Raw genomic sequence first — 17,484 nt, 5'->3', positions numbered from 1 at the left:
ACAGCCACTTTGCTGGCTGCTCTTCTCCCTACCTGTGCCTTGCACCCAACCACCTCCTCCAGAGCCATGCTTCCTCTTGAGGCCCTGCATGAGCCCCTCACCCCATGGAAGCACAAATGGCGCCCCCCACATTAGCAAGACTCCAGGGCACAATTTCACATCTGTTTAAAGACTGAGTCTATAGAACAAGAAACTACCTGGGATGCTGGGCTATATTGATATAGCACTTTTAATAGAGCAATGGATGCCAAATTAACATGGCTGCAAGCAGTCTGTACTACCCTGATGGGCAACAAGGGTCCTTCTGGATGACTGGGCAATCGATTCTCTCACTAGAACTAGAAAGAGAATGTTTTGTCAGGGTTGGCAAGAAAGAAACCCGTCCCTCGTTGATGGGAAGCTCTTTGGAAAGCCTAAGTCCGCTGCTTGCATCAGTTGATATCCAAAGGGTCATTCCACATCTTGGGGTCAGTCTTGGCAGGGTCCCGGGGTAGCGTTTCCTGTCCTTCCACAAGAAGTACGTCCAACGCCAGGCCCCCACACCAGGCCCATCACTGCTTGGCCTTCTTCACAATGGTGCCTACGGCTGAGATGACTGTGGTCTTGGAGCCACTAGCACTGGTTGTCACAGTGACAACGGCTGGCAGGGTAGCTGTAGTGGTGAGGATGGTGGGCTGGGCTATCGTCGTCACTGGGATAGCAGAATCCCACTTACTCTTTCTCTTCTGGGCATCTAGATGAAAAGCCAAAGAGAAAATGTTTAAACACAGAATACACGAAAACCAATGCTCCCTTTTGTTGCAGGGGACCTGCCCTATGTAATCCAGACAGACCTCAATGTCCCACTCCACCCACAGGCTACGCGGTTCACTGATGTTACCAACACTGGGCCAAAGCCAGACACCCTGGACTCCCTGGGGATCTAACTTTCCCTCTGGTGACGTGGGACAAGAAGGGGGTCTCAAGGGAAGTATCTATCTTAGAAAGTCCCAGGAAAGCTGCTTGTCACCTGTGGCTGCAGTGCTGGCAGTGGTGGTGGTGGTGGCAGCGGCATTGGTCGTAGTGCCCTTCTTGGTGCCTGTTACAAACTCAATCTAGAAAGGGAAAGGGAGGAAGAATGAGAGATGCAGGAAGTTATCTGTCCATGTCCTCTTGTAATCCATCTGCTCCCAGGGGACAAGATTTTGGAATGGTGTAATATAGGAGACACTGATAATCAGCTCTGGTTTAACTGGCAATGTTTGGCTGGGGGCAGGGAGTGATGTCAAAGATATCAATAATTTCAGCCCTAAGGGTTTATTTTATTTTTTTTAAAAACTAGGTTTAAAAAACTTCCTGAATAGAAGCCAGTTCCCCTCTCTCTACTGTCAGGTATTAGCACAAATCCCAGACTTCCCTCCCACACTGCCCCACCTCACATGCCCAGAACCATTTGGCCAGGCCCCTCCTCCTCACACCCAGGAGGAGGTGGTGCCTGCACAGGGGAAGGACAGCTCCGGTCACCTCCCCAGGCGCTGCAGACACGTCCCTGCAATAAGCCTGAGGTTTGAAGGGGGAGGAGGGAGAGAGAGAGAAGGGAAATTCAATCAAGTGTTAAGAAAGAGAAAATCAGATTATTCCCCAACACCAGTCCCCACATGCCTGGCCCAAAACAGTGCCTGAAGAGGTATTCTAACAAGGCCTGGAGGCCCAGCCCCTCGACCCTAGGGGTTGGAAGGAGGCCCACTGGGGCGGGAGGTGTCACTACTGATTGAACAGGAGGGGTCAGGCCCAATCAAAGGCAAGAGGGGGCTGATGACCCTCATTGTCCCTCTCTCTTCCTTCAAGACAAAGCGGCCTCATAGGATGTAACACTCAGGGCCAACCATCCCGTGCTCAGCCCTTCGTGCCTGACATACAGAGAGCTGTTGAGCGAGGGACTGACTAACCAGGCTGGGGAAGAGAAAGGAGTACCGAAGGGGGAGAGGTGATGGCACTTTCTCTGGGCTTAGCTAACTGGAGAAGATTTAAGGTTCAGAGATAGCTAAAACTACGGAAGGGAAATAGTCTGAGGACAAAGCTGACTAGGGACCTGAAAGGAGTACCTATGAAAGAAAGGATAAGTATCAGATAACAGAGAAATGGAAAAAACTGAGGAAAGGCAGGGCTACGTATGCCAAGGATGGAAGTTCAGCAAACACTGTTTGGCCTCAGAGCAGGACTACATTGGCTAACTACATAGTTGGATGACAGAAATGTCTTCTTGGGGGGGAAAAACAATATTCCCCAGGCCAAGATCTTGAAGTTGGGGGAACCTTCCTTCCTTAAGCATGAGTACCAGGTACTTCAATTATACTTCTTTTCTATCACCACGTCTCCAGGGTTTCTGCCACTTACTTTTGTTCTCTCCTTTTTGGCTTTTTCCAATTTGTCCATTTCAATTTTCTGTGCTTTGGCTACAAAGAAAAAAACCAAACTGTCCAAAAAGAAGTTCCACTTTTTTGCTATGAGTTAAGCCTCCCTCCAGAGGTTCATAAAGCAATAAATGAATGAATGCATCATCACAATCATGAAGACCCCTATTCTTCTCATGTAGCTTTTACCATTCACTAAAGATTTTCTTCTGTTTGGACACTACATTTGTCTTAGAAGAATTTCCTATTTGACAAGAATTATCAGGAAAATATGAAAGTAGTTTAAAAGATTGGTCTAGGTTTAGACTAATATGTTACACCATTATCATAATGAATATAAAACACATTCGGAATTTGAATATTAAAGTTCATATTCCACAAAATTAGAAAAGAAGCAGAAATAACAAAAAAGAATTCTTAACCAAATACGAGTCATCAGCAATCACAAATAATCACTAAAAGATATATTAATAATAATCACAACAAAAAATAGCATTTGTGGAGCACCTTACAAATATTTTATCATTTAACTCATTTCAATTAAAGATCCTATTCCTTATGATACCCCATATCCTCCAATGGGATTAACAACAAAAAGAAAAGCTCCATATAAACTCTCTGCAATTCCCTAAATTTATCCCCTGAAAATAAATACCTAGAGCCTCATAATAGGAGTCCTCAGACCATCCATGGGGGTCAAACATATCCTGAAAAAGAAAGAGTTAAACTTTTAATCAACTAGATCTCGTGCTAGCATACTTTTCAGCAGGGGTATGAATTAGCAACCAAAGTACATTTCCCCACTAAGTTTGAGCTTAAACTACACTGCTATCAGTTATTAGCTTGTGGATGAGCACTGGAATTCAGCAGTCAATTCATGACTATTAGTAAAATTCCCTACAAGACATAATCTCTTTACGAACAGGATCCTTTGTGCATCTAAGCCTTGTTTTTTTGTGGTTCTATCATTTTTCAGTTGTGTCCAACTCTTTTTTACTCCACTTGAGGTTTTCTGGGCAAAAATAATGGAGTGGTTTGCCATTTCTTTCATCAGTTTATCTCAGAGATGAGGAAACTAAGGCAAACAGGGTTAAGTGGTTTGCCCAGAGTCACACAGCTAGTAAGTATCTAAGGCCAGATTTGAACTCAAAAAGATGAGTCTTATTCCAAGCCTAGCACTCTTATCCACTGTGTCACTTAGTTGTCCCTAAGCTTTATTTCTCTGCTGTAATTAAGGGATATGTTTAAGCTCTAACATAACCAATGCGATGGTGACAATTCTGGTGCAGTCTTTATATTTTTAAAGCCAAATCTTTAGGTTTGGGTAATTTCCATGGAGAGTGAGAAATAAGAACTTTGTGTGGGACGGGACAGAACACAATGCAACATTTTGTTTGCAGAGCTTTGCCTCTTACCTTGGGATAATTTGTGCCAAGCTCATCAATTGAACAGTATTGGATAAGCTTCTCATAGATGCTGAAACAAAGATACCAGAGAACATTTACTTGAGCACTTATCATGAAAAGTAAAATCTCAACAGGTCACTCAAAATTAACCTCTTCTAATTTCTGGACTGTTGGGATACTACCTTAGCAAAAACCACCCAATATGTTCTTAGAAAGCTTTCTAAAAAAGAAGAACAACAAAATCTACTAATCTGAAAATCATCTCTGGTCCTTTTTAATTCATCTCAATGTTATGATAGGGATGCCACTATTGATTAGGAATAGGAGTAGGCAGTCTGAACAGGTCTAGTATTAACTTGGCAGATTATACTTTCATGATTTAATCATTTGTCTTTGATTGGATTGGAGCCACTGTACATTCAAAGGCAGAACTGATGTTACTACATCATATTTCATTGTAAATGTTATTTTCATGATCAACTAAGGTCCAAATACATCTCTGATCCAAAAAAGCACTGTTCATTCACCTGTTCACAGAATCATTGGACCTTAAGAGCTAGAAGAAATCTTAGAGAAGAACTAATTCAACTTCCTTATTTTGCAGATGGGAAAACTGAGGCCGAAAGAGGGGCAATGATTTGTTTAAGTCATAAAACTAAAGGTCTCCTAACTCCTTCCTGGTCCAATGATTTTTTTTTTTTGCTGCTAACATGCTGTCTTAAAGTTTTTGATTAGTAAGATTTTTGATTATAAATCCTTAGAGATTAAGTGTTATATCAATCTACTCTGTAGCTTTCCTACTGAAGTGGCATAACACAGGACTGGGGACAGTAACTTATCTGATGTTAAGCTGGGGTCTTTACAGTTTCTCTACCATTAATGAGACTACATAAGATGCTTTGACCCATTCCCTTCCTAGGCTAGAAGCAAAAACCCAAGCTGATTTTTTTAGGCACTAAAGAAGTTTACCTGGGATTCCGAAATTCCTTCTTCCTTTGGATAATATAGTTCATATCCATCCCTTCCTTTATCTTCCGCTCATATAATTTCTGTATCTTGTCCTACAAAAAAGATACAAAAACTGTCATGACATATAATTCCACCACTTCAATTCTATTTATGGCCAAGTAGGTAGGGGAGAAAAAGCCATATAAATAAAACTGCACTTAAGGCACAGTAGTTTTAACTTATATCCCACCAAACCTTTTGCTAGAAGTTCTTGCAAGGAAAGAGACATTAGTTTGTTTCTTTTTTTAATTTTTCTAGATGGCCTTCTACTACATGTGCTAAAGAACACTGAATGGTCAAAGTCAGTAAAACTATTGTGAAGGAGGCCTAGAGAACCTGCAAAATGGTTAACCACTTCCTGAATTACTAACATCAAAGCTTTTCTGTAAAGATAAAATCCAAGGCTTAATTGAAAAATTAAGATGACGTTGAATGGTTGAAGTATGATCTACAGATGCCTGAGAGGGCCTGAGAAAGAGAAAGAGAAAGAGCGTACCTACACCATCTAGTTTGGGCTTCACACTTCTAAAGTGGCTTGCTGGAAGATTCTCAGGGGTGGCAGCTAACCTCTCAGACAAGGGTCATGCACTCATTTCTCATCAAGACTTTCCTACATTATATTGGCTGGGGCCTTTGTTAGAATAATGAAAGGACAATATGGCAGAGAGCCCAGCAGGCATGCTGTTATCATCTGCAACGTTTTCTTTGGGGGAAGCATATCTGATACATACCAATGCAAACTACATTATCAGGCAATGTATCAAGTTTTGTCCAGGGTCAGGAGAGAGTCTTAGGAAATATGATTCTGGGGTAGGAGACATGATAAAGAAATCTACTTAACTTCAAAATGCAAATCCTGAATTGCTCCAAGGAGAAACCAAACACAGTCAAATGCTGATTAGTATGAATAAGGAATCCCCTGAAGAGGCTGCATGTATTCAAATCTGTACTATTCCAAGTTATAATTGGGTAATGCACAATAATTGGTTTCAGCTAGATGTAAGATGCAAACACTTCAGTCAGTTACTACCTCTTTGGAAGAAGCAGCAGGTGGTAAGGATAAAAATTACCGATCAAATAAGATTTCCTTTAGGAATGGGACAGCAATGTTTTCATGTTCCTTTTTGGAAGGGTTATTATAAACTGAGGTAACATTTCAGAAGCAAAGGGAAGTTTATTATATTATCAGCAGGGAGAGAAGCTAAGAGTGATGAATTGCTTTCTTTAAAGAGTCAATTTGTCCTCAAAGAGAAGCCTCTACAATCTGATCAAAGGTAAACCTATCCCCCACAAAGGACATCTCCGTCTTGGATCATTGAGATTGTGCCAGTTCAGCTGAAATAAAATGTTCTCAGGAAGAATCAAACTGTTTGGAGTTCTTGCTGCCTGAGAGACTGCCTAAATTACATGTTGTAACTTGTCTGGTTTGCTAGGATAGAAGAAGCTTCCATCCTTTAGGATGGTGGGTGGAAGGCCTACTCAGCATGGGGCGGAGACTTCAGGGAAAGGGAAAAAATAACCCCTATTTTCTGAGTGCCCAGCCCTGCCACAGGTCCCTCACACCAGCATGCTTCATTCCTCAGCCCCAGACCCTATAAGTTAGCCTTTGTCAGGACAATAGCACACACTTTCAATACAAATATGTCTAGAGGTGTCTAGTGCAAACTATGAATTATAGCCCACTTTTGGCTCAAAGGCTAGTCACTACTTTGTTGTGGTTTATTTATCACAGGATCAGAGATGGAAGCTGCTGGAATGGAATTAGAGGCCATCAAGTCTAACCCCCTTTATTTCTAAGAGGCAAAATAGTTGCCCAACACTAAGAAGTGTCTAAGGAGAGGATTTGAATCCAGGTTTTAACAAATCCTTTCTTGTAATCAGAATCACTCAAGAGGAGGAGGAGGAAAGAAGAAGGATCTAATGAAATAGCCCTTCTTTAGGCAAGTAACTGAGCGTGTGTGTGTGTGTGTGTGTGTGTGTGTGTGTGTGTGTGTGTGTGTGTGTGAGAGAGAGAGAGAGAGAGAGAGAGAGAGAGAGAGAGAGAGAGAGAGAGAGAGAGAGAGAGAGAGAGAGAGAGAGAGAGAGAGAGAGAGAGAGAGAGAGAGAGAGAGAGAGAGAGAGAGAGAGAGAGAGAGAGAGAGAGAGAGAGAAACTAGAATCAAATAAATAAGACAATAAGGCTGTGAGACCCAACTAGGTAATGAAATGTTGCTCCTACCTGGAGGTGATTTGAACATCTGCCAGGTGGCTCTGGAGGGATTTTAATCTCATCAGGAGACATGTTTCTGACTCTCTCAGAAAAGGAGGCTATGGAGAAAAGAGAGAGACAACATCACAGTCTGACTCTAGATCCCAAAGGAGGCATTCAATGTCTAGAAGGATGCTGGAAGGTAAAACTTTTCTATACCACAAAGCATCATCATAGCCCAGCCTAGTTTTCCAGGGCATTTGCATATGTCAAAGTGAGATTCAAGAACTCTCAAAATACTTGAAGTCAGAGTTCCTACTTCACCTTTTAGAAAACAAAAGGTTTGACCACAGTGGGGAAGAACTGTAGACAAAAAATAGCAATTTCTCCCCAGGGATTATAGGCTCCCCCTCACCCCTCCACAGTCATTAAGCACTGCAATGACTTCAGTCTTGCTTTGAATGCCTTGGACAATGGGGTATTTGTAGCAGGAATCTGTCCATGCTGTTGAAAAACACCCTCCCATGAAAAGAATCATACACTATTCATATAAGAGTCAGGGTGGAGTAGAATAAGAAGGAAGAAAAAACCAGGACCCTGTTATTTGTTTTGACGGTATTTGAGAAGACCCCCACATTTTCAGCAAGAACACATCTATAGCAGGAGGAGTGGAAGCAAACAGGACTGCCTGCCACTGCTAGCCTTGAACCAAACTCCAGTGTTAGGTTGCTGCTTTGATCCTGAAGTGGGTTAATATTTTCTTAGGTTATAAAGTGCTTTGATCTCTGCTTACAGTTCAAATGTTACATTTAAGAGCACACTGTTAAACTTATGAACCTGAAGTTTGGGCCTTCATTCTAGTTCCAACACACCTTTCTAAATTACCTTGTTTCCCTTCATTTATTATAACCAGGTTGAACAAGTTGTAACCAAACTATACAAAATCGGGAGCTGTGCATTTGCACAAGCCATCCGTCCCTTTGGTGACAATTGCTTCTCTTCACATCTGTCTCTCAGAACTCTTACTTTTTCTTCAAGCCTGAGTTCAGGTCCCACCACCTCCTCCATGAAGCCTTCACAGATTCTTCCAGATATTAATGATATAATCCGCATGAGGGACCTTGTATTTACTTATTTGTATACATACTACAATCTCATAGTAGAAGAGAGGATTTTTTAAAATTTTGACTATTTCTAGTATGAAGCATAATACCTTGTATATAGTGGTGGCTTTGTTGAACTGAAACAAATCTGAAGCTTAAGAAAAATCATTTCAAATGGAACTCAGAGTAAGACCACAGTCAAACTTATGCTGCTGGCTATTAATAAAGAATGATGTATTACAGTAACCACAACATTATGCATGATCAACTATGATAGATTTAGGTCATTTTAGCAATGCAATAATCTAAGACAACTCCAAAAGACTCACAATGGAAAATGCTATTCACATCCAAAGAAAAATCTATGAAGTCTGAATATAGATTGAAGCACACTATTTCCACTGTTTCTCCTTTTTGTTCTGATTTTTTTCTCACAATGTGAGACTAATGTGAACACATGCTTAGTATATGTGTACATGTATAACCCATGTTAGATTGCTTGCCATTTTCAGGAAGTGGAAGGAGGAGAAAAAAGTGGAAATCAAACTTTTTGTACTAAAGATAAACCCAACGCAAGAGTCACATTCTGCCAAATAGTGAAAGAGGAGCTATAAAACCATTCTATGTGACTCAATTGTCATGGTCATCAGTCATAGTCATTAAACACTCTGCAAGAATGGGAAAACACAATAGTCACAGAAGCAGTTTATTCTCTATTCATCCAACGTACAGATCAGGAGGATTCTGATGTTATGGTGGTCTTTACATATTAGCATGACTATACATTAATTGCACAGAGTTGGGACCTCCTTCCTTCTCAGCTCCTTTGCACTATTTTCTATAAACCTTTATCTCTATATCTATTAACTATCACAGTCAGCAGTAAAGCCTGCCAGAATTAAGGGACATTTTTAAGAGCCTTAAAGTAGACAGCAGAAATACGATCTCAAAACTGTAAGCTGGTCTCAAATTTCATAAACATCAGTAACAAAAGCAAGGGACAAGCAATAAAAACATTAAACTGTGCTGTTCTGGTATCAAGAGACACCAGATTAGCACAAGGTAACAGATTTAGACATCAACTGAGCATTTCATCTAACATGTCAGCTGTCTTGTCTGGATTCAATGATTGTCATTATTATTAATACCTAAGACCACCAACATACACAAGGTTGATTTTTAGTCCGAGGTACATAGACTTAAAGTGGGACATCTGAAAATATTTGAAGAGCTGGATAAAGTGTAGAGAGATGACAGGGCACTTAGCAATATAAAAGGATTCTGAAATCCCTTCCCTTTAGTAGACATTGTTCTGGGCTATTCCTTTGGGTAAGGGGCTAGGATTAGGAAGTCAGGGGAGAATATTGAAAAGGCTATATCATCTCTGTCTCTCTCACTCACACATACTAACACATTATTTTTCTTTCTATCTCTTGTGTTTGTCTCTCTTTTTCTCTCCTCCCAGATTCTAAAATTCACAAGTTTTTTTAAGCTGGCCCTCTGTCTGCATTCCCCTGCCCACAATGTCAACTTTTATGTTTCTAGAATGTTGTCTTCTATCAGCAAAATCTAGGGTTTAATGAACACTGACCTTTATAGAGATTTGAATAAATCAGAACTTGTGTAGCAGGGATGAACAAAAATTAAGGGTAAGCAGAAATACAGAATCCTTTCTCAAATGTCTTCCTTAATGCTGTGGATCTAAGCTACTCAAAATTCCCAACTATATCTTTATATATATCCCACCACTAGCCATTTCTTCCTCTCTTCTCCCCTGGCACCCAACCATCTTATTCCACTCTCTCCTCAATCTCTTTTTCCGTTCTTGTAAGGTCAGAGTTTGTAGAGGGCTTTGTTTAGAGAGAGAAGGGATTTAGATCCCACACAGAGAACCCAAACAGCAAAACTGGTTTGATTAAATCCTTGATTTTAAAACCCATTGACTCAAAATGAATTGACTATGAACTGAGGATCAGAAAACACAAAATAATACAACAAATCTGTTGGGAATAGGAGTTTGCTTTTATAAAGACTAATAAGGCAGGTGACACATTCAAAAGTCAGTAAAGGTTAAGAAGTAGGTAGAAGCAGTATTACTAACGTCCCTTCCATGTGGCTACGATAAAGCAAATTAACTTAAAATTTGATCATTTTAGGGGCTTAAGGTTCAAGCCACTGACAGATCCTGCTGACCAGATAGATGTATTTCTACAGATACAAGGGGATTATGTACCCGAACCAGTGTTGTTATCTTTTCTGAGTATTTTTTCCAAGTTAGGCCTAAATAAACCTCCTTTTGTTGATTGTAATCCACAAGTATTTCATGCCTATATTTTGGTGAAGGCAGTGTTGAAGGAAAACATCATCATGGCTATAATAGGATGTAGAGAATGGTGCGACTGATGGCCAGATATGATAATGTAGATCCCTGTGGCAAGGGATCCTTTTAGTGGCATGTGGAGAGCCCTCCAATAGAACTGAAAGAAGGCTCCCAATAAACTGAAGCAATAACTTTAAATAGATGCTAAGCAGGTTAACATTGAGGAGAAAGAAAATATCAGGTTGAACATTCTCTTATCATTGTTAGAGTAGTGTGATTTCTGGCACAAGGAAAATCCAAGTAAATTGGCTCAATACATTCAGATACTATAGACAGAAATCTTGCTTTTTAAAGATTGTGCTTTGAAGATGGGACAGCTGATGCACTTGATCAAGTGAAAGGGAGGTAGGGACCAAGAGAGGCCAGGGACAGAAAGTAAAGTCTATGTACTACAACTTCCACTGGAAAATTTGTCCCACAGACTGCATCTGTAGTAAGACAGTCTTGGGAATTCTTTTTTGCTAATTTATAGGGGAGGTTGAAGGGTAGGCATATTTATTATTATTATTATTTTTACCACCAAAGAACTAGGGAAGCTTCAGGAGAATTTAAAGCAATAATCTGGGGAAAAAAGTAAAAAAAGGAAGGAAAGAAAGAAAGGAAAGGAAGGAAAGAAAGGAAGGAGAAAATTTTTAAAAAAGAGAAAAACAAACAAAAACCAAACAATAATCTGAAGTGTTACTAGAATAAGGGTTGTTGAAGGTATAGTCCAATGGAGTCAATCTGGAGACTTTCTTTGTGTCAAAGTTCTATGGATTGGGGATATGGAGGCTATTAGTGTCCAATGGGGCTCTTCATGTCAACTCTAGACCCAAATGGTTCTAAATCTGTCCTCAACTGATAGAATGGCCCTTAACTCCTAACTTGGGGGAAGAGTTTCAGCCTTCTTGAACAATAACTTAGTCATAATGTCCACCAGTAACACATATCTCACTTCCCAGAAGCTATGTCTACTATGAATCAATGCCATTTTAGAAAGGGGAGGAGAGGGAGATTTTTTTGGTCCCATAATCGATCAGATTCAGACTCCAGAAAGACTTGGCTGATAAGAACAGATAAGAACATAGTTCTGGATGACCTTCTTTGAGTTTTCCATTTCATTACAAATGAAGTTATCAAAGCTTTTGCCCAGACTGAGAGCCACAAACATCAAAGGGAAATAGGTCAGTTATGGCTCAATTGGCCGATCTCCCCCCTCCCCCTCCCCTGCCCCAATGGTTAAGGCTCACTCCTTCCTGGAAAAGGGGTTGGAGGACACAAGGAGTGATACTGTTGGGAGGATACATGAGAAAGGCAAAACTGTGAATAACTAATATGTTCATAGAAGAGAGGGGACCCCTCGCTAAGCTGGTGGCCATCCTAAGTTCCTGGATGAAGGTGAAAGACTCTAACCCTCTGTAAAAAGGTAAGGCAACTTCTAAAGGCTTCTAAAAAGGTACTACCATTCCTTCTTTCAACCACCCCCTACCATGAGAAATACTGTGACAGAAGTATCATGTTATTATGTGCTATAAACCTGATGTTTCTGGTACTGTTCTTGCTAACTGTCACAACTTTACAGTGGGATCTGTGAAAAATGAAGATCTGGCATCACCTACCACATGGACCACATTTAGAACTTGGTCCTCCTGAAGGGAGGAGGCAAGGCCTGGAATTTCTCATTCCTCCATATTCATTCACTCCTTTAGTGAATCAAAGGAGGTTAGTTATATTGCTATTTATATTTTTCTTCTTGTTTTTAAAACTTGAACTAAGTTCCTTTTCCAAGATACTTTGCATGAGGCTTTTTGTGTTTCTGAGATGAGGGCTTTCATGTGACGGCTATTAAAACTAAGTAGCAAAGCTCCTTTGGAAGACTATTAAAACTTTATCACCAAGGGATGAGATGAGATAGGCTGTTAGGCTAGTTTTCCCCCTAAAAGGCAAAAAAAGCTGTTTTTCAAGACTTAATTCATCTAAAGACCTAAGCATCAAGCCACTACTGTGGTTTTCAAAGTCAACAAAAAGCATAAAAGAAACTAGCTTACAAAGCATTTGTGCACCCCTTATAATGATCCAATATTATGCAAGTTACTATCCACTATGCTCTCCTGGCCAGATATGTTTCTAGAGAGAGAGAGAGAGAGAGATGAGGTAGACTGTCTTTACCTATACCAACTAGTGCTCTATTTTTATTGAGTAGCCTTTCCATAGTATGGCCAGTTAAATCTCTTTTTGTTAAATGTTACTCTACAAGTGCCTCATTTAGTTCTAATCTTGAATCTGAACTACCAGACCTGCCTGAGTAAGGCTAGCCTTTGACTATCTTTTCAGTAGTTTTAAGATATGTTTTGATGGAACACCAGCATTTCTTTGTGTAGAAAGATGTATAAGATGTTTAATAATAAAATAATAAACAAGTATAAAAAACTTCTTATTTAATACAGACCTTAAGAAAGTCCATGGCTAAACTGGTATGTCAGTATTTTTGAAGATTTAAGGAACCAGATATTTAGGACATGGACTAGACAGTATGGGCCAAATACACTCCTACATATTTGACTCTGGTCCTCTGGACATCCAATAGTATTTTTCCTTCACTCACAATGGGGTTCCTTACTCTAAGGCTGTCTGGCATTTCCCCTTTGTAGTGGTATGACTGGTACAAGAGGCCACATGCTTACCCTCTAAACAATTTCCAGTACATAAGGGCTGGAGAGGAGGGGAGAGGCAATAAGAAAAATCTAAGACAGGGGTTTTGGCCTAAGACACAAGAGGGATTGAGGCAAAGAAGAAGAAAAATCTTTGGTTAAATGAGGCTCTGATTCTCCTACTGACAGAACTGGCAACTAACCAAAGGCTGACAAACTGTTTCATGAATACAACATTAGTTCCTTTCATGTCTCATACATCCTATAAAATTCCAAGTGGAAGGAGAGTATCAAGAGGCTGAATATAAAACTTAGAGCAGCTGCTTAAGACAGAGCAGGAAATATTTGTGTCAAGAAGAGGTTTACCCCAAATGGCTATAACTTAACCTATTCCTTCTCTAAGCTGTTCTATGTTTAACCCAACATAAAACTACTTATTCTCCAGAATACAAATAATATACATACATACCAACCAGTTCCTGGGGATCTCGCTTTTCCAGTTCTGAAAACTCCTGCAAGAGACAAACAAAAACAAGGGAAACTAAGATTGAGGACTGACATTTCCTCTTAATATCTATATCAGTGTTCATTGCTATAGCATCACCTATCCCAAAAGGAAAGAAAAGCGAATATATTACATGGAACATTTACAGTGAAAAACCAACCTGCTCATGCCCTAACAACTATTCCAATGCATTTTTTCCTTCATCACCTACATTTGAATGACAAACTCCTATTCTGGCCTATTCAACATAATACTTCCACCAATAAAAGACACAAGCTAGCATCAGGGAAAAACAACTCAGATAAGCCTTTTGTGACCAATGAAACCAATTTCATTCTCACCAGTTTTCTTTCCCCTGGGCTTGTCTGGACTTTTACCTTCTTGTACAAGACATGTCATGTCACTGCTGTTGGAGTCTGCTTGAGACTATCACAGTTACTGTAGGCATCAGAAAGTTGGGAAGACAAAGACAAACAATTCTGTACCAAGAAAAGAGCCACACAACAAAAAACTGCTCCCCAAAGGTTTTTAAAGTATATATATATATATATATATATGTATACATATATTTTCTGGCCTTACTTTCAACCCAAGTTCCAAGCTCCACCATCAAGTCCTAGCATGTTTCTGACGGTGAATAATATATCCTGAAAGCAAGTTCTTTTCTTTACTGATATGTTTTCTTATTTGTAATATGGAAAGCTCAAATCCAACTTGCACAGCTGGGTTGCTACTGCACATCCACTTAAGATACAGTGACTGCAGGGATATAAAGTGTGCCCCAAAATGCAAAGTCAAAATGGTGGAAACTGATCCCACAGAAAATTACCAGTCTTCCCTTTCCTTCGTTCCTTTAATGTTGGGGGAGGACAGTGATGAAAAGAGAGTTATACAAGCGCTGCGGAGATGAGGCCTTCAAGAGCAAACTGCAATACTTTCAAGGAGAGAGCAATTAGGTTCCAGTTTGGTGGAACAGCAGTATGTCACTATGTACTTCAAATCTCAGGCAGGTCACCAAAATTCCTCCCCAAAGCATGGCATTATGTTACTGAGACAGCACCAGCTATATCTCATTCCCTTCCTCAGGATTCTAAAACACTCCAAAATTTCCTAGATCCTCAGAACACTGCTGCTATTCATCCAACCTGAAAAGGACACAATCCTCATGCTTGGATGCTTAGCAACAAGACCCTTGCAGCCATAATCCTACTGCTAGTCAGGTGGGCAAATAAAGAACTCTTACTGGGCTGAGATAGGGAAAGGTTGGAAATCTGCTGCGCCAAGTTCAGGCTGGCATCGTAAACCAGCTGCTTCACCAAATGCACCAGTCTCTCTGGGGACCCAACAACAATCTCTTTATAGCAGAGAATGATGAAGTTAATGGTGAATGGCCAGTTAGGAGGGAACTGTATGTCTAAGAGACTTCCTCATAAATTATTCTGGAGGACAGTTTTTTGGGTGTTAAATGTGGGAAAACACCAGTAAAGTGTATTGTCCTATATTCATATTCTTTCCCAAGTCAGCTATTTAGGAATAGGCCTTGTCTGGGTAGGTCACAGGATAGATAAACCAATTGCGATTTTTCCTACATGTAACTCCTACCAACATCTTTTCCAAGGTATCTCACTGGATGAATTAAAAAGGACAGTAACAAAAATAAGTATCTTAGACAAGACATTAACACTAGAATTTTTAAAAAGTTCTTATCTGCCTCAGAATCATAGGTTAACTCAGTATCACTAACATTTATAAAGTAGTTTTAGCATTAAAAAAATATATACATGATATAAATTATCTCATTTGTTCCTTAAAACAATCTTGGGTTATTATTCCCATTTTTACAAACAAGGAAAATGAAGCTGTAGGAAATTAAGAAACCAGTTTTACAGCTAGTAATTGATGCAAAGCTCATCCAGTTCTATCCTGCTTCCCAAGTTCATTTTACCATTGCCCTCCTCTGTGCACAGAACAATATCTCATCAAAGGACAGAGGCTTCCTCTGGACAGGAACAGTGACCAATTCAGTCAACTTGTACCCAATGCAAAATTTGTCAGGGCTGCTACTTCAAGAGCTGTTTACTTCTGGGAATCTTTTGTGAGCAGGTAGAAAGGTAAGTACCACACTTTAATCTCTCAGAGCTTCTGAACCTGACAATTCCTCTTCTAAAGAAGCTCACATTCTAATTGCTGAAGCACTCTTGTTTTCATATTGTGAACAATGTTGGAACTTATTAGGTCCTAGAGAAATAAAGTTTGTACATCTTGCACTTGGGAGGCCAATTCTACAACTTACAACCCACTTTGCTTATCTGAGTGTAGGGAAATGAAGAACAAACAGTATCACAGAGAGCAATTAGGTTCCATAGATTGACTGTAAACTATAAAGTATAGCTTGGAAGTGTGTGGTGTCTAAACAACCTTTTCTAATATAGAGGGGGTTACATGGCTTCAAAACAATGATGCAAAAGGAGCTGCAGTGGTGAAAATGAGGTAGAGAGTCTTTCACCCCCAATTACATTCAAATATCCAAGAAATTACAAAGATCTATTTTCCCAAAGGCAAGGTAAGCTTATACAATGAAAATGGCCTGTTCTGACTTTTCATTATGATTCTCAAAAACCAGTCCCAAGTATGATTTCTGGGGGAGGGGATAAAAAAGAGCAGAAAGTGTAAGATAAAAAACCATGCAAATAAAGTATATTTGGAATCTCTAGGAATTTAAAAGAAAACAAATGTCTGCCTAACTTTTATACCTTCTGAACTCCAGTACCAAAAATGAATCCCAAATAATTACCAACAAGAGTCCTCTTGGAAGTAAGGATGACACAATTCATAAAAATCTGTACTAATTTAAATGCTTGACACATTTCATTAGCACAGGTAGCTAAGCTTCACAAAACTTCTTATTGAAACAGATTTTTACTCATTTGTTAAAGAAACAGGTAAAGAGAACAAAGATGCATAGAAAAGTTGGTATGTTATCACTCTGGCCTTTTCTTCTCCACCCTCACCCCAGAGCAATATTTGGGAATACTTTGTGTATGACTATCTCAACTTATACAAATCTCTTTGCTTCTAGGTGAGTATAATCTATTGGTCAAAGCAATGAACTTAACTAAGTCCTCTACTCACCAGACAACTGTCTACATAAAGATTTGCGTTAGCTGTGAGGAATGGAATCTACAGCCTAAAGACATTAAATTGTTATCCCTATAAACTTTAGCATCTGTGCCCTTCAGATGCAAAAGTTCAAGAATACACTGTACCATTTGTTAGGGAGACTTAAAACAAGTCTGTAAGGCTACAAAAGGAAAGGAAACCTTGCAGAATGTGGGTAAGTCTTAAAAAAAAAAAAAAAAAAAAAAGTCTTGTTTTATTAGAGCTCTTTGTATTTACATCAATTATTTTTTCCCTGAAGAACTCAAGACTGAACTCTGACAAAAAAAAAAAAAAAAAAAAAAGCATAAACACTCAGTTCAGTGACTCTATAGACAATATATAAAATATTATGCCCCCTACCTCCCTAATTTGAGAGAGGTGTGCATTACTCAGAGTTTAATTCCTTTTAGATAAATTTTCCATTATGCTATTGTTGTCCTTGGGCCCCCTTAATTCTCTTGGTTTTGTTTCTTTCACTTTCCACCAGGTCATGCAAATCTTCCCAAATCATAGGTTATGACTGAATATTCCAATATGTTGACATGTCAGAGTTTCTCAGTCTTTCCTCAATTAACAGGCACCCATTTTGCTTCCATTTTTTGACACCAGAAGAAGTACTGCCATGAGAATTCTGGTGTACACTGGACCTGTTTTAATCATATGACCATTCTGCATCTGCCCAGGAGTAAAGTACTAAGGTTAAAGGCCTAGA

General features: G+C 39.6%; 1 protein-coding gene across 2 annotated transcripts in view; it reads right to left on the bottom strand.

The window, feature by feature from the left end:
* Positions 1-211: 211 nt before the first annotated feature.
* SAP30BP (SAP30 binding protein) overlaps positions 212-17,484 on the bottom strand; it is a 45,111-nt gene continuing 27,838 nt past the window's right edge. For both annotated transcript variants that reach the window (XM_074265131.1, XM_074265132.1), the window contains 8 exons: positions 13,578-13,620; positions 7,026-7,114; positions 4,769-4,860; positions 3,809-3,869; positions 3,049-3,100; positions 2,377-2,435; positions 1,010-1,094; positions 212-733 (listed from right to left, as the gene is read on the bottom strand). In XM_074265131.1, the coding sequence (XP_074121232.1) occupies positions 552-733; positions 1,010-1,094; positions 2,377-2,435; positions 3,049-3,100; positions 3,809-3,869; positions 4,769-4,860; positions 7,026-7,114; positions 13,578-13,620 (663 nt within the window). In that variant the 3' untranslated portion in view covers positions 212-551. The remainder of the gene's footprint in view (positions 734-1,009; positions 1,095-2,376; positions 2,436-3,048; positions 3,101-3,808; positions 3,870-4,768; positions 4,861-7,025; positions 7,115-13,577; positions 13,621-17,484) is intronic.

This window comes from Sminthopsis crassicaudata, chromosome 4 (assembly GCF_048593235.1).
Source record: "Sminthopsis crassicaudata isolate SCR6 chromosome 4, ASM4859323v1, whole genome shotgun sequence".
Lineage (NCBI taxonomy): Eukaryota > Metazoa > Chordata > Mammalia > Dasyuromorphia > Dasyuridae > Sminthopsis > Sminthopsis crassicaudata.
Note: the sequence above shows the minus strand (reverse complement) of the source record. Positions and strands in the feature narration are given on the sequence as shown.